The 14,902-nt window shown below is 34.3% G+C and overlaps 1 protein-coding gene across 1 annotated transcript; it reads left to right on the forward strand.

Moving 5' to 3' along the window:
• The first annotated feature begins 3,936 nt into the window (after positions 1-3,936).
• On the forward strand, positions 3,937-14,470 carry LOC137818205 (phospholipase D gamma 1). The gene is made up of 10 exons (XM_068621482.1): positions 3,937-5,934; positions 8,617-8,733; positions 9,052-9,246; positions 10,214-10,462; positions 10,577-10,645; positions 10,765-10,912; positions 11,571-11,719; positions 12,885-13,064; positions 13,382-13,579; positions 14,001-14,470. Exons 1-10 carry the CDS (start codon positions 4,321-4,323, stop codon positions 14,292-14,294), a joined length of 3,213 nt encoding a protein of 1,070 aa, XP_068477583.1. The 5' UTR covers positions 3,937-4,320; the 3' UTR covers positions 14,295-14,470.
• The last annotated feature ends 432 nt before the right edge of the window (positions 14,471-14,902 follow it).

Raw genomic sequence — 14,902 nt, forward strand, 5'->3', positions numbered from 1 at the left:
CCCATCATTCCTTAGAGGATCACCAGGAGCAGAGCCCAAGCCATGGGAATTGAGCACCAACTAGTCTCTTTGTTTTCAATTTTAGTAGAGTAGGGTCCATATTGCATAATAGGGGTGTATTTAACCAATTAGGCTTGTGTTAAGTCCATTAAGGTTAGGAGGTAGCCCTAGATTCTAGAAACTAGGACTAGGGGCGGCTTTGACCTAGGTCAACCCCTAGGCCGCCCCTCTCTTATTACTTTTCTACCCCTCCCCCATCTTGCCCACTAAGACACCCCTTCGTATAAGGTATAATTACCTTTTTGGTCCCTACGTTTAGGGTCAATATTCAATTTGCTACAGTGGTTATTAAAAAATTCAATTTGGTCTTAACATTTTTTTAAATGTATTTAAGTTGGTCCCTTATGCTAACTTTAGACTAACATCGTTAAGTGTTTGTGATGTGGCACAAATAAGTGCAAACATGGACTGTGATTTGTTGTACAGGTAGGCCATGTGTAGGGTTTAGGATTTGCCCCCTTTTAGGGGTTGGTTTTGTCCCCTGCATTAGAGGTCCTCGCTACGTTCTCCTATCTCACATCCATTCTTTCAACCTCACCTACATCGATCTTTCTTCCATCAACCTTCAAGGAAACATATCCTCCTCCATCACCATGTTGGACACCCTCCAAGTTTTGATCCTTTATTTTAATGAACTCAAGGGCGAGATACCCTCTTCCTGGGGACCTCATTTTTATGAAAAATCTCTCATTGGATTCCAACTCCTTCTCAGGCTCTGTTCTTAACTACTTGTTTGTCATACCTGGTTTGGTTTACAACGATAAGTTCATAAGGTTAGTGTCTCCTCCAGCATCCAAGCGTTCTTCTGAGGATGATAACAATACTGATGGAGATTATGATGAGGGTGATTATGTTGATGGTGGTACAACAGATCAGAGTCTGTGTTTACAGTTGTATGTGTGACATTAGAAGCACTTAACGTTGTTTATCCAAAGTTAACATAAGAGACCAACTTAAATATATTTTAAAAAACATTAGGACCAAATTGAATTTTTTAATAACCACCATAATAAATTGAATACTGACCCTAAATATAAAGATAAAAAAGTAATTATACCAACATATTAAAAATCCTTACCTCTAATTATTAGTTTTTAAAAGTCAACTTCTAAATTCTACTAATAACATAAATATATTAATTGTGCTTAACTCTAATTATGTGTTAAATAAAAACAAAAGGCAAACCAAGTTAAGAAAATCCTAACTTATCTCAACTCAAAAATATGATTACTACCTAAACTTTCATTCATCAAACGAACTCATATTTCACATGCCTATCCTACATCCCTATAAGCAAACCCAAGACTTGAAGAAGAATTTGAGATATAAAAATAAAATTATTTTATAACAAAAATATGTTTAAATCAGATTGTTCTATTCGTCATATAATAGGCAATTTCTGACAATAAAAAAAGAATTGGAGTAAAAAAATAAATAGTCATAATTTAAAATTTCAATCTTTATTATTTTTAAAAACCATTTTTCTTAAAAAAAACTTTCAATTGAATTTTTTTAAATATTTAAAAAAACAACAACAAATAAATTTCAGTTTTATTTTTATTCTTAATTTAAAAATAGCTTTAAATAGGAAGCACACTCTAATTATGTAGCACAAACACTCATACAGACATTGATACGACACAAACACGGACACGGAGATACGTATAATCTCTAAAATGTAGGACACGGGGACACATATCTATATATTATATAATTATAAATTATATAAATGGAAAATAAAGATTTATATGCACAAGTATGTTTCAGATTTTTATTTTTTTTAGTAGAAAGATGTTTTTCATGGCTGGTTCAAAATGATTTGTTTCTTATTTTTATAATCATAAGAAAAAGTTATACAATAAGTTTGAGATTTTAGAAAATTAATGTATTTCTTCTTTTTAAAATTGTGTTAGAACCGTACTAGAATTGTAAGAAATCCAACAAATATTTTTTGAATTGGACACTTCACGAATACGTGTCTTACGAATGTCGTATGAGTGTCGCTATCCGATACGTGTGTCTGATACGGACAAGTCATTTAAGAGGAGTGTCTGAGTCTCATAACACTCTAATGAAACGTTTGATACAAGAAATTGAGTCATTCACACACAAAATCATTATTGACAAGGTTAATAAATCAAAATAATTATATTTTTATTGATAAAAATATTATTGAGAATAAAAATTAAATTATTTTCGTAATAAAAAATTATATGGTATTTTTGCTGTAAATTTTTATTTACTTTAGAAAAGTTAAATTCTCACCTTTTTATAGATATAGTTTTAAGCAAAAACTTAATTAAAATTTACATAAACAATATTTTTCTCTAGAAAATATTATATTTAAAAATTAAACTAGATATGGAAACTCAATTTTCATATTCAAATTCTAAATAAAATTTTATAAGAAAATTTCCATTATCGTATATACCATTAAACATAATTTAATTTAATTGCTGGTTCTTGGCAATGGTAACACATGGGAGTATTTATGACGTTTGAGGCACAAATAATTTATGTTTTCTGTAGCAGGGCGTTATTTCCGTTACTAATACTTCAGAGGATTATAAAATAATTACAATTAACAAATATTACACTAAATCAGATACTTTTTGTTTGCTACTTTCAAACATTCCCAAATCTCTAATTACTTTTGGTTTGTTTTCTCTTTCTCTCTCTTACCCAACCGTGTGGTCCAGATTTGTCCTTCGGTCACCGACTGCGCAGGTAACATTTTAATTTAACTTTTTTTTAAATAATCAAAATTAACTTAATTTTTTTCTTTTTCTTAAAACAAGTTGAATTATTGTTTTGAACAAAAAAACTATTAAGAGATAAATGAAATTAAATAAATATTAGAATAAATTTTAAATTATAAAATTAATTTTAATTAAAACTAAACTTTTTTTATCGTCTTTATTGTTACATATATACGCTAAATCCGTTTGTATTTTTTATGTCCAAATCTTACATTTTAAATCTAGTTTATCTACAAAACTGAATTTAAGCTTACGATCAATTTTATTTATTTTATAAAATAAACATTATTAAACTTTTTAGGGTTTAGGATTTTGAGATTTAGTTTGTTTAATTTAAATTTTAATACAATTAATATGATAAAATTATATTTTAAATCAATCCAAATTACATACCAAGTTTTAATTAAAAGTTTAGCAAGTTTGAATAAATGATTGGAAACGAAAAATGAAGTTTATACTCCCTTTGACGTTGAAGTTTTTCAGAACGAAATTAAGAAATGTGATTTAATTTTAGATTTTCATTTTTTTATCTTTTATATTAATTAGATTTGCTTATGTATTTTCTCATTCTCTGATAAATAATTTAAGATATAACAAAAATATTTCATTGATGTTATAAAATGACAATTGTTTCTACAAAGTTAGAATATTGTACAATCTTTTCGTCTTTTCCGATTTCTCGGTTAGATTTTTTCTTCTGGGTTTTCTTTGATCTAGACATGATGGGAGAGTATCTGCGAAGACACTCCGATCAAGTCAGTCTGAGAGCTAGGTATCTTGGGTGTTGTGTCCATTCTGCTCTAAATGGGCTCTGACTGTTATAAGTTTGTTTTAGAGTCTAAAAGGCTCAATTGTGCTTTAACTGTGTTTATCACTAAATTGATTTATTTATATCTAATTACGTGTTTAATTGTGCATCTTTTCAGATTTGACTAGCTGTGTTACAACAACTAAAAATAAAATTAAAAAAACTAACATCTTTAGTAAACTATTAAATGAAATTGCAGTAATACACATTATTTTTTATAAACAAAGAAAGAATTAAATATATTTTTTTATCTTGGAGATAGTAAATTTATTTTTCTCATTTAATAATAGCTATGGAAAAGAAAAAGGTTCCTTAACTTAACTTGGTAAAAGTTGTCAGTGGGAAGAAGCCAAGAGAGATCCATCTTCATACCCTGCAATGCAATGCATCTTCTTCTTCGTCGAACCTTCGAAATCATAAACCTTTCCCTCTCTTTCCTCACACAATTTTTGTCTTTCTTCCAACTTCCTAATTCTCCGGTGCACCTTTTATTTGTATTAACATCATTCTCCAAAAGAATCCCTTAATTTTTCACGCGATCATTTCAATTCAGCGTTCTTTTTCTATGTTTTCTTGTGTCGTCTTGTGCAATCAATTCCCCTTATGCTAATTCCATCTGGGGTGTGATCCTTTTGAATGAAAGATCAAATCTTTAAGTTGAACTGATAATTCAATTCTGAGTTGTTTTCATCAATGGACAATTATGGGTCTTCACAACATCCATATAGGTATCCAAACCCGTATTGGTACCCTCGCAACACCCCTCCATATGCACCATCACCACCACAACCACCGTATCCATATCCATCAAATCCTCCAGATACCTTCACCTACTCATACCCCCCAACTCCTCCACCACCCTCAGCACCTTATTCTAGCCACACAGACCATTCCTCATACCCTCCTCCTCCACCACCACCACCACCTCATGATTCCTTTGACTTTCCTATCCCTCAATCACCCAATCCTTACCCTCAACAAGGTCCTCCAGAATGGAGTGTCACAGGAGGTGAAATACCCCAAACTAGTGATAGTTATAACCCTGTCTGTTCTATTTACCCTCCTTTGGATGATGGCATGAGCATGATCAGGTTTTCTGATACCCCAAGTACACTAAACCCTCAACAAGGTCCTCCAGAATGGAGTGTCACAGGAGGTGAAATACCCCAAACTAGTGATAGTTATAACCCTGTCTGTTCTATTTACCCTCCTTTGGATGATGGCATGAGCATTATCAGGCTTTCTGATACCCCAAGTACACTTTCATTGTTGACAAATTCCCCTTCAATTTCAAGATATGATAGAGATGAGTTTTATGGTGGCTCTATCTACTCCCCCTCAGATTTGGATCAGGAAGACCCTACTAGACTTTCTTCTCAATCTGATGACTCAATGAATAATCAGAGCATGCAGATTGTCCCAGTTCAGAGCAAATCGTCTCTGCCAGTTCTGCTCCTGCATGGGAATTTAGATATTTGGGTTCATCGAGCCAAACACCTTCCAAACATGGACATGTTCCATAAGACTTTGGGAGATGTGTTTGGGAGGTTTCCTGGAAATGTCAACAAGATGGATGGAACGGTAAGCCGAAAGATTACCAGTGATCCTTATGTAACAATTTCTGTGTCAAATGCTGTAATTGGGAGGACTTTTGTGCTTAGCAATAGTGAAAACCCTGTGTGGGAGCAACATTTCTATGTTCCTGTTGCGCATCATGTAGCTGAAGTTCATTTTGTTGTGAAGGACAGTGATGTGGTGGGTTCACAGCTCATTGGTATTGTGGCAATTCCAGCTGAACAAATATACTCAGGGGAAAAGATACAAGAGACCTACCCCATTTTGAATAGCAGTGGGAAGCCTTGTAAGCCAGGTGCTGTCTTGGAATTATCCATTCAGTACATTCCAATGGAGAAACTTATCACTTATCATCAAGGAGTTGGAGCTGGTCCTGAATATTTTGGGGTTTCTGGCACGTATTTTCCATTGAGGAAAGGTGGAACGGTAACTCTGTATCAAGATGCTCATGTCCCAGATGGTTGTCTGCCTAAAGTTATGCTTGAGCATCGCATGCATTATAATCATGGAAAGTGTTGGCATGACATCTTTGATGCCATACGTGCAGCTCAGAGATTGGTTTACATTACGGGGTGGTCACTGTGGCACAAAGTTAGGTTGGTAAGGGATGCTGGCAATGCAAGAAATTACAACCTGGGTGAACTTCTAAGGGCTAAGTCATCGGAGGGAGTAAGAGTGCTTCTCCTTGTATGGGATGACCCTACATCAAGAAGCATTCTTGGTTACAAAATGGTTTGTAATGTTTCTTTTATGTTTCCTATTACTGTATTTCTGGTTGGGGAGGATTAGGTGTGTGTTCGGTTTATTGTTTGCACTCATTCCTAGTCGGTTTGAACAGGAAAGTATGTGTCACAAGCGATTAATTTTAATGCTTAGAAATGGATATCCAATGTAGGACATGGTTTTCAAATGTCTACATGTGGACTCTTTTGCTGCATATTGTTATCATAATTAAGCATTCTATTTTTTTTGGAATTTTGTTCATTTTGACAAGTGACAGCTTTGAAACTAATGATGGAAAAAAATGGATAGATGTTGGTTATTGTGAATAGAAACTCAAGAACGTAAAAATCGTTCAAGAGTTGATTGTATATTTAATAAGGCCAAGTGAGGTCACTATTCATCTTGGAAGCCATTTTCTAAATTTTAGGAGAATCGGAGCATCTCATTATTTTGAAGGATTACTGTCATTTATTCTACACTTTATTTTTATCTGTTTGTAATTTTGTAATCCCTATTTAATTGAGAATATGCTATTTATAATTTTCTTTTTCTTCCTTCTTTCTATAAAATGTATCATTTCTCATATGAAATAATACCGAGATGAAATGGCTTTCTTCAGACTCTGCTCATAGTTCAGTTCCACTTAGTAAAATCTCTGTTTTTGTCTTTCCAATGGACTGACAGAACTATATGCAAATCAAACTCTGTTTACAGTTGGATATGGGTGGGGCTTCATAATATTGGCTTGTGATATTTCTTTTCCATATACAATTAATCTGTCATTAAGTAATACTAACAATAGGTAACTTGCTATTGACCTTTGTCTAAATGATTATTTCCATATGGTATGTAAAAGAGTAAAGAGAGAGCGAAAGGTTTAGGAAGAAGAGAGAGAGATTGAGAGAACTTTAGTATATGATCTTATTCTTTACATGCAGCCTGGGTATTAATAGTACCCAGTGCAGTATGTAATACAAGTAAACAGTTAGGACTGTTATAAACAGTTATTACTGTTATACCTAATATCCCCCTTAAATTGATGGTTTAGGATACACCATTAATTTATGTGAGAGGGCTGAAAAAGGGCCAACACTTAAAGGTTTCGTGAAAACATCAGCGATCTGTAAAGTAGCAGGGACATAGAGAAGGTGCAGTTGCTTTTGTTGAATAGCATCACGAACAAAATGGAGGTCAAGCTCAAAGTGCTTGGTCTTGGAGTGCATAATAGGATTGGATGCAAGAAGAACAGTGCCATGGTTATCCGAGCAAATGGTGAGTAGAGTAGGAGGAAGACGAAGTTCAGTGAGCAGATTCTGGATCCATTTGAGTTCAGCAAGCGTAACAGCAATGCTGCGATATTCTGCTTCAGTAGAGCTGCGAGAAACAACCTTTTGTTACTTTGAAAGCCAAGCAATAGGATTCGAGCCAAGATAGACAACAAGGTCGGAGGTAGATTTCCTATCATCAGGGTCAGAACCCCAATTAGCATCAGCAAAGGCATTGAGAGTGAGTTAAGAAGGGCGCCGAAGATGAAGACCATGAGGGGTAGTGCCAGCTAGGTAACGGAGAATACGTTTAATAGCATTCCAGTGGTGATGTTGAGGGTTGTTCATGAACTGGCATGCTCTGTTGACGCTATAGGCGAGTTCAGGACGAGTAATGAGTATATATTGAAGCGAGCCTACCACTGAGTGATAGAATGAAGGGTCGTCTACAGCAGTGGTAGCGTCTATTGTTAGACGAGTAGTGGAGAGCATGGGTGTTGGTTGAGGCTTGGAAGAGAGCATGTTGGTTTTATGAAGGAGATCCTAAATGTATTTAGTTTGAGATAGATGTAAGCCTCCATCCAACGTCCAAGTGGCTTCAATCCCGAGAAAGTAATGAAGAGTCCCAAGGTCCTTTAGGGCAAAGTGCTGACTGAGAGAGTGAATTAGACGTTGAATGGCACTGTTAGAGTTCCCTGTGATTAGTATATCATCAACATAGATTAGGATAAAGAGAGTAATGTTGTTGTGGAAGTGAAGGAAAAGAGAGGGGTCACTTATAGTAGGATGAAAACCAAGAGAAATCAAGGTGGTACTTAGCTTGTGAAACCAGGATCTGGGTGCTTGCTTCAACCCATAGAGAGCTTTGGTAAGTTTGCAAACAGTGTTGGAGTCACCAGTTTCAAAACCAGGAGGTTGACTCATGTAGACAGATTCCTCAAGGTCACCATACTAAATCTTTGTGTGTGTTTCTTGGCTATGCCTCCTATCACAAAGGTTACATGTGTCTCTCTCCCACTGGGCGTATGTATATTACTCGTCATCAGCATGAAACTCAAAGAAAACATGATTATCACGGGCGAACCTGGAAACACTTACTAGATTTTTAGAAATAGTAGGAACATGCAGAAGGTGGTGTAAAGAGAAGGTATTATGAGTATTAAGATCTGTAAAAGTTGCAGAACCAATAGAAGTAATAGGAAGTTGGAAACCATTACCTACAACCACCTTTGCCGAACCTGTGTAAGGAGTTGTTGTGGAAAGATTGGTGCCATGAGCAGTGAGATGATGGGAATTTTAAACATAGTTTTGATTGAAACCATAGTTTTGTTAAGAATCATGAACAAATTTTGCTTTTTGATTGAAACCATAGTTTTATGATATGATTTTATTTTAATTATGCAAAAAATTTCTGGTTTACATTCAGGATGGTGTAATGGCAACTCATGACGAGGAAACTAGACGATTTTTCAAGCACTCTTCTGTGCAAGTGCTGCTTTGTCCTCGCATTGCTGGAAAACGACACAGCTGGGCCAAACAAAAGGTTTGGATTGACAATGATTCAACCCATTAAAATATTTTTATTTACTGGAACAGTTGATTCATTGTCTTAGAATATTTTAAACAATCTCCTCCTGTTCCCAGTTTGGTATACTTTATGGGGACATACTACTACTGATAGGGTGGTTCCATTTGGTAGTTTTCCTAACTTTTTTTCATGAATGTCAGAATTTATGACAAGATTTAGTTTCTTTAGCTGTTTCTATATCTACATCTTTGCATTGGATCTCTGTATGGTTCACATACTTCTACAATATCAGTTCTAGAGTTCCAAAATAATTATTTTCTTTCTAATTATCAGGAAGTTGGAACAATATATACACATCATCAGAAAACTGTAATTGTGGATGCTGATGCTGGAAATGGCAAAAGAAAAATTGTAGCATTTGTTGGTGGACTTGATTTGTGCGATGGGCGATATGATGATCCCCACCATCCTCTCTTTAGGTCACTGCAGACACTGCATAAGGATGACTATCACAACCCTACTTTCACGGTAGTATATTTCTGTTTGGTTGTATTATCACTAGATTTTTCCATCAATCATTTCATAGGCAACAAAAGTAAATGTGTAAATTAAAGCCAAGCCACTAAGGTTTATAATATAACTCCAATTTTTAGTAGTTCTTGAAGAAACCAAATTTCGGCAAAGAAATATTTCCATATTCTTATGTAGGGAAGATTAAAGGATTAGTTTTAAGTGTATGTTGTGATAAGTTCAACACACTTTGAATAGTAAATCTATCATTGCCAGTCGTGTAGAACCTCATATAATTAGAGCTGTTAAAATGGGCTACCCAGCCTAGCCCACCACGGGTTGGCCATTTAGTTCGGCTTGGCTCACCACAAGTTAGTGGGTTAAATAGGCCGAAATTCACTTAATTTAAAAATTGCAGATTTTTAGTTTTTTTTCTTCAATCTCTTTTTTTCTAATATGAAAATTGGAACCAATTTACTGGAATAACCATAACAAAAAAAATCATCACATTCATATGCACACAAATGACCATCACATATGTTAATATATATAAAAAAATAATACCTGAAAATGATAATTTCTAAATATCATACTAATATGCATACAAAGCACAAACACTAAATGATAATTTTAAATAACATCCAAGTAATTATCACTGGTTGATGAGCCAGCCTGGCTAACCATGGGTTCAACTCAGTGAGCTGGGTTCTCAGTAGGCCGGGTTGGCTCACAGGCTTTGACCCACTTTGACAATATAATGTGTTGTTGCTATCTAGATGGTCTTTGAACATGTAAATCTATTCCATATACTGACACATCTAAAATTTTCCTACAAATTCATAGTAGAGATGTTCTCCTATTTTATTAGCCTTGCAATAAAAAATAATGGAAGTATGTAGCTAAGAACTAATACATATCAATTTTAAAACAAAGTTTGTAGCTAGAAGACCATATTATTCTGATGATGTGGATTTTACAATGATAGGGCAATACTGGTGGCTGTCCACGGGAGCCATGGCATGACTTACATTCTAAAATTGATGGTCCAGCAGCTTATGATGTTTTGACCAACTTCGAGGAGCGCTGGTTAAGAGCTGCAAAACCTGAAGGGGTTAAAAAATTTACAAGTTCATATGATGATGCATTGCTTAAGCTAGACAGAATAAAAGATATTATCAGTTCTACTGATGATCTTAATTTTAATGAGGATAATCCTGCATCATGGCATGTTCAGGTGCTCATTTGATTAGTGCTGAATAGAGATTTAGAATTTCTAGAAGCAGTTTAATTTCTTCTCATTTTTGCAAGTTAAAGGAAACCATTGAATATGCATGCTTTTGGAATACAGATATTTCGTTCAATTGATTCAAATTCTGTCATGGGATTTCCGAAGGAGCCAAAAGATGCATCAAGTGTGGTAAGTGAAAGGTTTTAATGTTTCTAAGTTTTCTTTCTCAGGCTAGATTTCAATTCATCAGACATGAGTCACCGTATGTGTGATGAAGGGATAGTTAAAATACTACTGTGTTTATGCAGAATCTAGTATGTGGGAAGAATGTGCTGATTGACATGAGTATACATACAGCATATATAAAGGCCATTCGCGCTGCACAACATTACATTTATATTGAGAATCAATATTTCATTGGGTCTTCATATAATTGGAATCAATATAAAGACCTTGGTATGCAACTCTTTATTCTGAACATGTTCGCCTTTTACTTCAAGAATTCCTTCTTTTACTGTGCTGAAGATTTTGAAGAGCATAAATTGTTATGGTATATCACTTTTTATAAAGGATAAAGCATCCTAAGACAAAATTCATTATGCAGAATTTATATTTTACTAATTAAACTTAATGATCTACGAATTATGTAAAAGAAAAAAGACCAGTTCCTTTCAAATCCATGATATGTTATTTTGGTGCATTTTATATGGATCAAAGGCTCTGGAAATTACACGAGTATCTAATAGAAGATAGTGTGGTACATTTTTTCTATAACATTAAATTGTTTGTAGCCAAATCTTACTAAAATATAAATCCCTGTGGTTTCCTCTAGAGGTTAATAATTGAATATTTAACTTGTTCTAATTGTATTTTCAAGGTTTTATCAAATGTTTAGTTCCTTTTATACATTCATGACATATCAACTGTATCTTTTAGTTGTTATTTTTCTTTGGCTATGTTGTTGCAAGGAGATTTCAACCTACAACCTCTAGCAACCTACTTGACACTCCTGCTGGATTTTATGTAATCACATACTGGGTGAAGATGAATAACTGAGGTTGATTAGATTGTTTCAAATATGTCCTTTCAACGTTAAAGTTCCATGTTTTTTCAGGAGCAAATAATTTAATTCCGATGGAAATTGCACTGAAGATTGCTGCAAAGATAAGGGCAAATGAGAGATTTGCAGTGTACATTGTTATTCCAATGTGGCCGGAGGGTGTCCCAACAGGTGCTGCCACTCAAAGGATTCTATTTTGGCAGGTATGCTTCAACTCACCAGATAAAGGCCAGTAGTTTTTGTTTGACAAGGATTTCATTGAACTTTCATAATATCTACCTGGATTCCTGCTTTATGAATCGTGATTTTTGAACACCCAGACGACCTGTTGATCAGAAAAAAATGACTAAAACTTATATGAGGCTGGAACAACCTTTAAGTTGATAATAGTTATGCGACTTCTCGCCCCATAATATACTCTAAAGAAACCTGGCTTGATCACTAGTCTGACTGTTTTAATAAAAAAAGTGTATAAATGCTGTAAAGAATGAGTATTAGTTATTTATTTAATCGAAATGATAAGGCCTATGAGAAATATTCTTTTCCATTGAGTTATATTCTGGCTTTCCTTTTATGAAATGTTTGAGTTCCTGTCTTTTAGGTTTTTGATTGGTCACCCTGGCATCTAGTTGCATATAATCTCTATTTTAATCATAGACCAGTATTACATTTTTTTCCCCTATGCTTTCTGCTTTAGAGCTCGTGGCTTCTTTTTCCAACAACTGAGCCTTTTCTCGTTACATTGGAGCAGCTGCATGGATCAACAATTTCATTTGGCATTATAAAAAGCCAAACTTTCATCGAAATTACTTACCTTGCAGTTAGATACGGAATTTCACAATTTCTAAGATATTCAAGTACATTGAATTTGAATTGATCTCATTTTAAATTGTTTCATTTTTAAAATGTTTTGTTTGGACAAAACAATTCAAATTTATTGAATTTTAATTTTTTTTCATTTGAATAAAGTATTTCAATTACAACCAAATGTAAACAGTTGTTTAAATATCAAACAATTGTTAATAATTAAAAAAATTAATATTGTTGATCTTCTTTAGTCTATTTTGGTTTATGTTATTTTCAGTCAAAGTCTGTATGAATTTTTCCAATTGATATTTGTTGAAGCTTTTTCTCGGTTAATGCTGATTGAGATTGTATTAATTGATTTCTACCACAATTATTTGGGTTACATCGATAATATTATTTTTATGATGTTGTTGATTGGGGTATTTCTTTTGCCGACTTTTTTATGGGTGTCGGCTGAAAAATTCCCCCAATAACATTAACCAAAAACAATCCTAGTTATAGGGCCTTAAAGGACTTGGTTCTTGCACTTCTTACTCTCTTTTCTTTTTCCTTAAATTTCAGCATAAAACAATGCAAATGATGTATGGGACAATTTACAAGGCTTTGGTTGAAGTTGGGCTTGAAGGAGCATTCTCTCCACAAGACTATTTGAACTTCTTCTGTCTTGGTAATCGTGAGGCAATAGATATGTATGAGAATGTCAGGGTGTCTGGAACTCCTCCGCCAGCAAATAGTCCACAAGTATGACTGCTATGCTCCCATTCCCTCTTCCCTTCTCAATTACATTTTTCTACTTGCACAGTGTCATGAAGCTTTGAGTTTGTGTAAAGCTATAGATATCTAGTACCAATGAATAAAAAAAAGTTTATTCCAGATAAGTCATTATTTTGTTAGCGTGTAAACAGCTCCCGCAACACAAGAGGTGAAAAGTTATGTCCTAAAAGTAGGACAGATATTGTGACTATCATTATAAGCTTTTTAAATGGTCTATTTTGTGGCATGCAATCACTTTTTAATGAATGTAATTGTAAACTTGTGGGGTGGTTCTCTTTGTCCAGGCAATTAGTAGAAACAATCGACGATTCATGATTTATGTTCATTCAAAAGGCATGATAGTTGATGATGAATATGTGATATTGGGGTCTGCCAACATCAATCAACGCTCTATGGAAGGAACAAGGGACACCGAGATTGCAATGGGTGCCTACCAACCTTATCATACCTGGGCAAGAAGACAGTTTTATCCACTTGGGCAGGTAAGCTTTGTTAAAGTTAGTACATTGTTTCTTCTCATATTTTCTTAAGCCTTTATGTTATGGCAACTGTTGATTGAAAAATCAATACTTGAAGTTGTGATAACAAATTGTAATTCCACACACTAGCTTTTAAAATGTACATTTCACTCTTGGGGAGTTAAATCCAAGCAACCAGCCAACCTGGCCCATATCTTCAGGCCACAAAGCCTGCATCTTTGGCTTCTCTAATTCCCTACAAATATGCATTTTGAAGGAACTAAAAGTATTTAACTTCAGATGCTCAATTATATGTTTTGTTATGCAGTGGAAGAATATGGGTTGTGAATAGCTGGAATAGTATTTTCACACTGTTATTTTTACATTTATGTATTAACACATTTCCTGAACTCACTGTAATTCATTGTGAAACTATACCATGAAGATCCATGGATATAGAATGTCACTTTGGGCCGAACATACAGGTACCATTGAAGACTGTTTTTCACAACCAGAAAGCCTCGAATGTGTTAGGAGGATTAGAAGAATGGGTGAACTGAACTGGAAACAATTTGCATCAAATGATGCAACAGAGATGACAGGGCATCTGCTCAAGTACCCAGTAGAAGTCGATAGAAAGGGTAAGGTCAGATCCCTTCCTGGCCAGGATGAGTTCCCAGATGTTGGAGGAAAGATTATAGGATCATTTATTGCCATTCAGGAAAATCTAACCATTTGATTATTTTTTTACCTTCACATTGTTGGCAATTAGGATGTAGGAATCTTGAAATGCAATATAGTTGAAGAATCACCCTTTTCAGTGTATATAGTAATAATATCTCTTTCACTCATTTTCCTGTCTTGTATACTTACAAACCACTTGCTAAATATTATCACTCCCTCCTTTTTCTATCAGTCTAGCTTACTACTATAAACATGTTTTGCAAATTGTAATTTAGAAAACTACCAGGTTTGGGATTTGGGGTTTATGGTTTATGGTTTATGGTTTGGAAGGGAGAAGCAAAGACTTGATTAGAGATTCTCGAAGAAACTTGTAAATTTCCCACCTAAAATTTCTGTGATCAATTGATATTGATTTTCCATCCTCTATTACCAAGAACAACATGGACACAGTTGATAATAATAACAATAAAAGAAAATAAAGTTTGTGCTGGAATTTATCTTGAGCTTTTGATTGGTGATCCTTGTAAACATTGTACTTGTAAGAATAGCGTAGCTCAACAGTAAGGCTTTGACTAACTGATATTTTTCCAAAACTTAGCAACCAAACTAAGAGAAACAATGAATCAAGGCTCTTAGCATACTTCTTTGCATGTCATCAATAGC

The sequence above is a fragment of the Phaseolus vulgaris genome, chromosome 10 (genome assembly GCF_051622355.1).
Source record: "Phaseolus vulgaris cultivar YP4 chromosome 10, ASM5162235v1, whole genome shotgun sequence".
NCBI lineage: Eukaryota > Viridiplantae > Streptophyta > Magnoliopsida > Fabales > Fabaceae > Phaseolus > Phaseolus vulgaris.

What these genes read in the sequence shown, in the direction of transcription:
- LOC137818205 (XM_068621482.1), top strand. Translation starts at nt 4,321, where the DNA reads ATGGACAATTATGGGTCTTCACAACATCCATATAGGTATCCAAACCCG. An exon ending in GCATTCTTGGTTACAAAATG is followed by an intron (nt 5,935 to 8,616) that starts GTTTGTAATGTT and finishes GTTTACATTCAG; the next exon opens with GATGGTGTAATGGCAACTCA. An exon ending in GAATCAATATAAAGACCTTG is followed by an intron (nt 10,913 to 11,570) that starts GTATGCAACTCT and finishes ATGTTTTTTCAG; the next exon opens with GAGCAAATAATTTAATTCCG.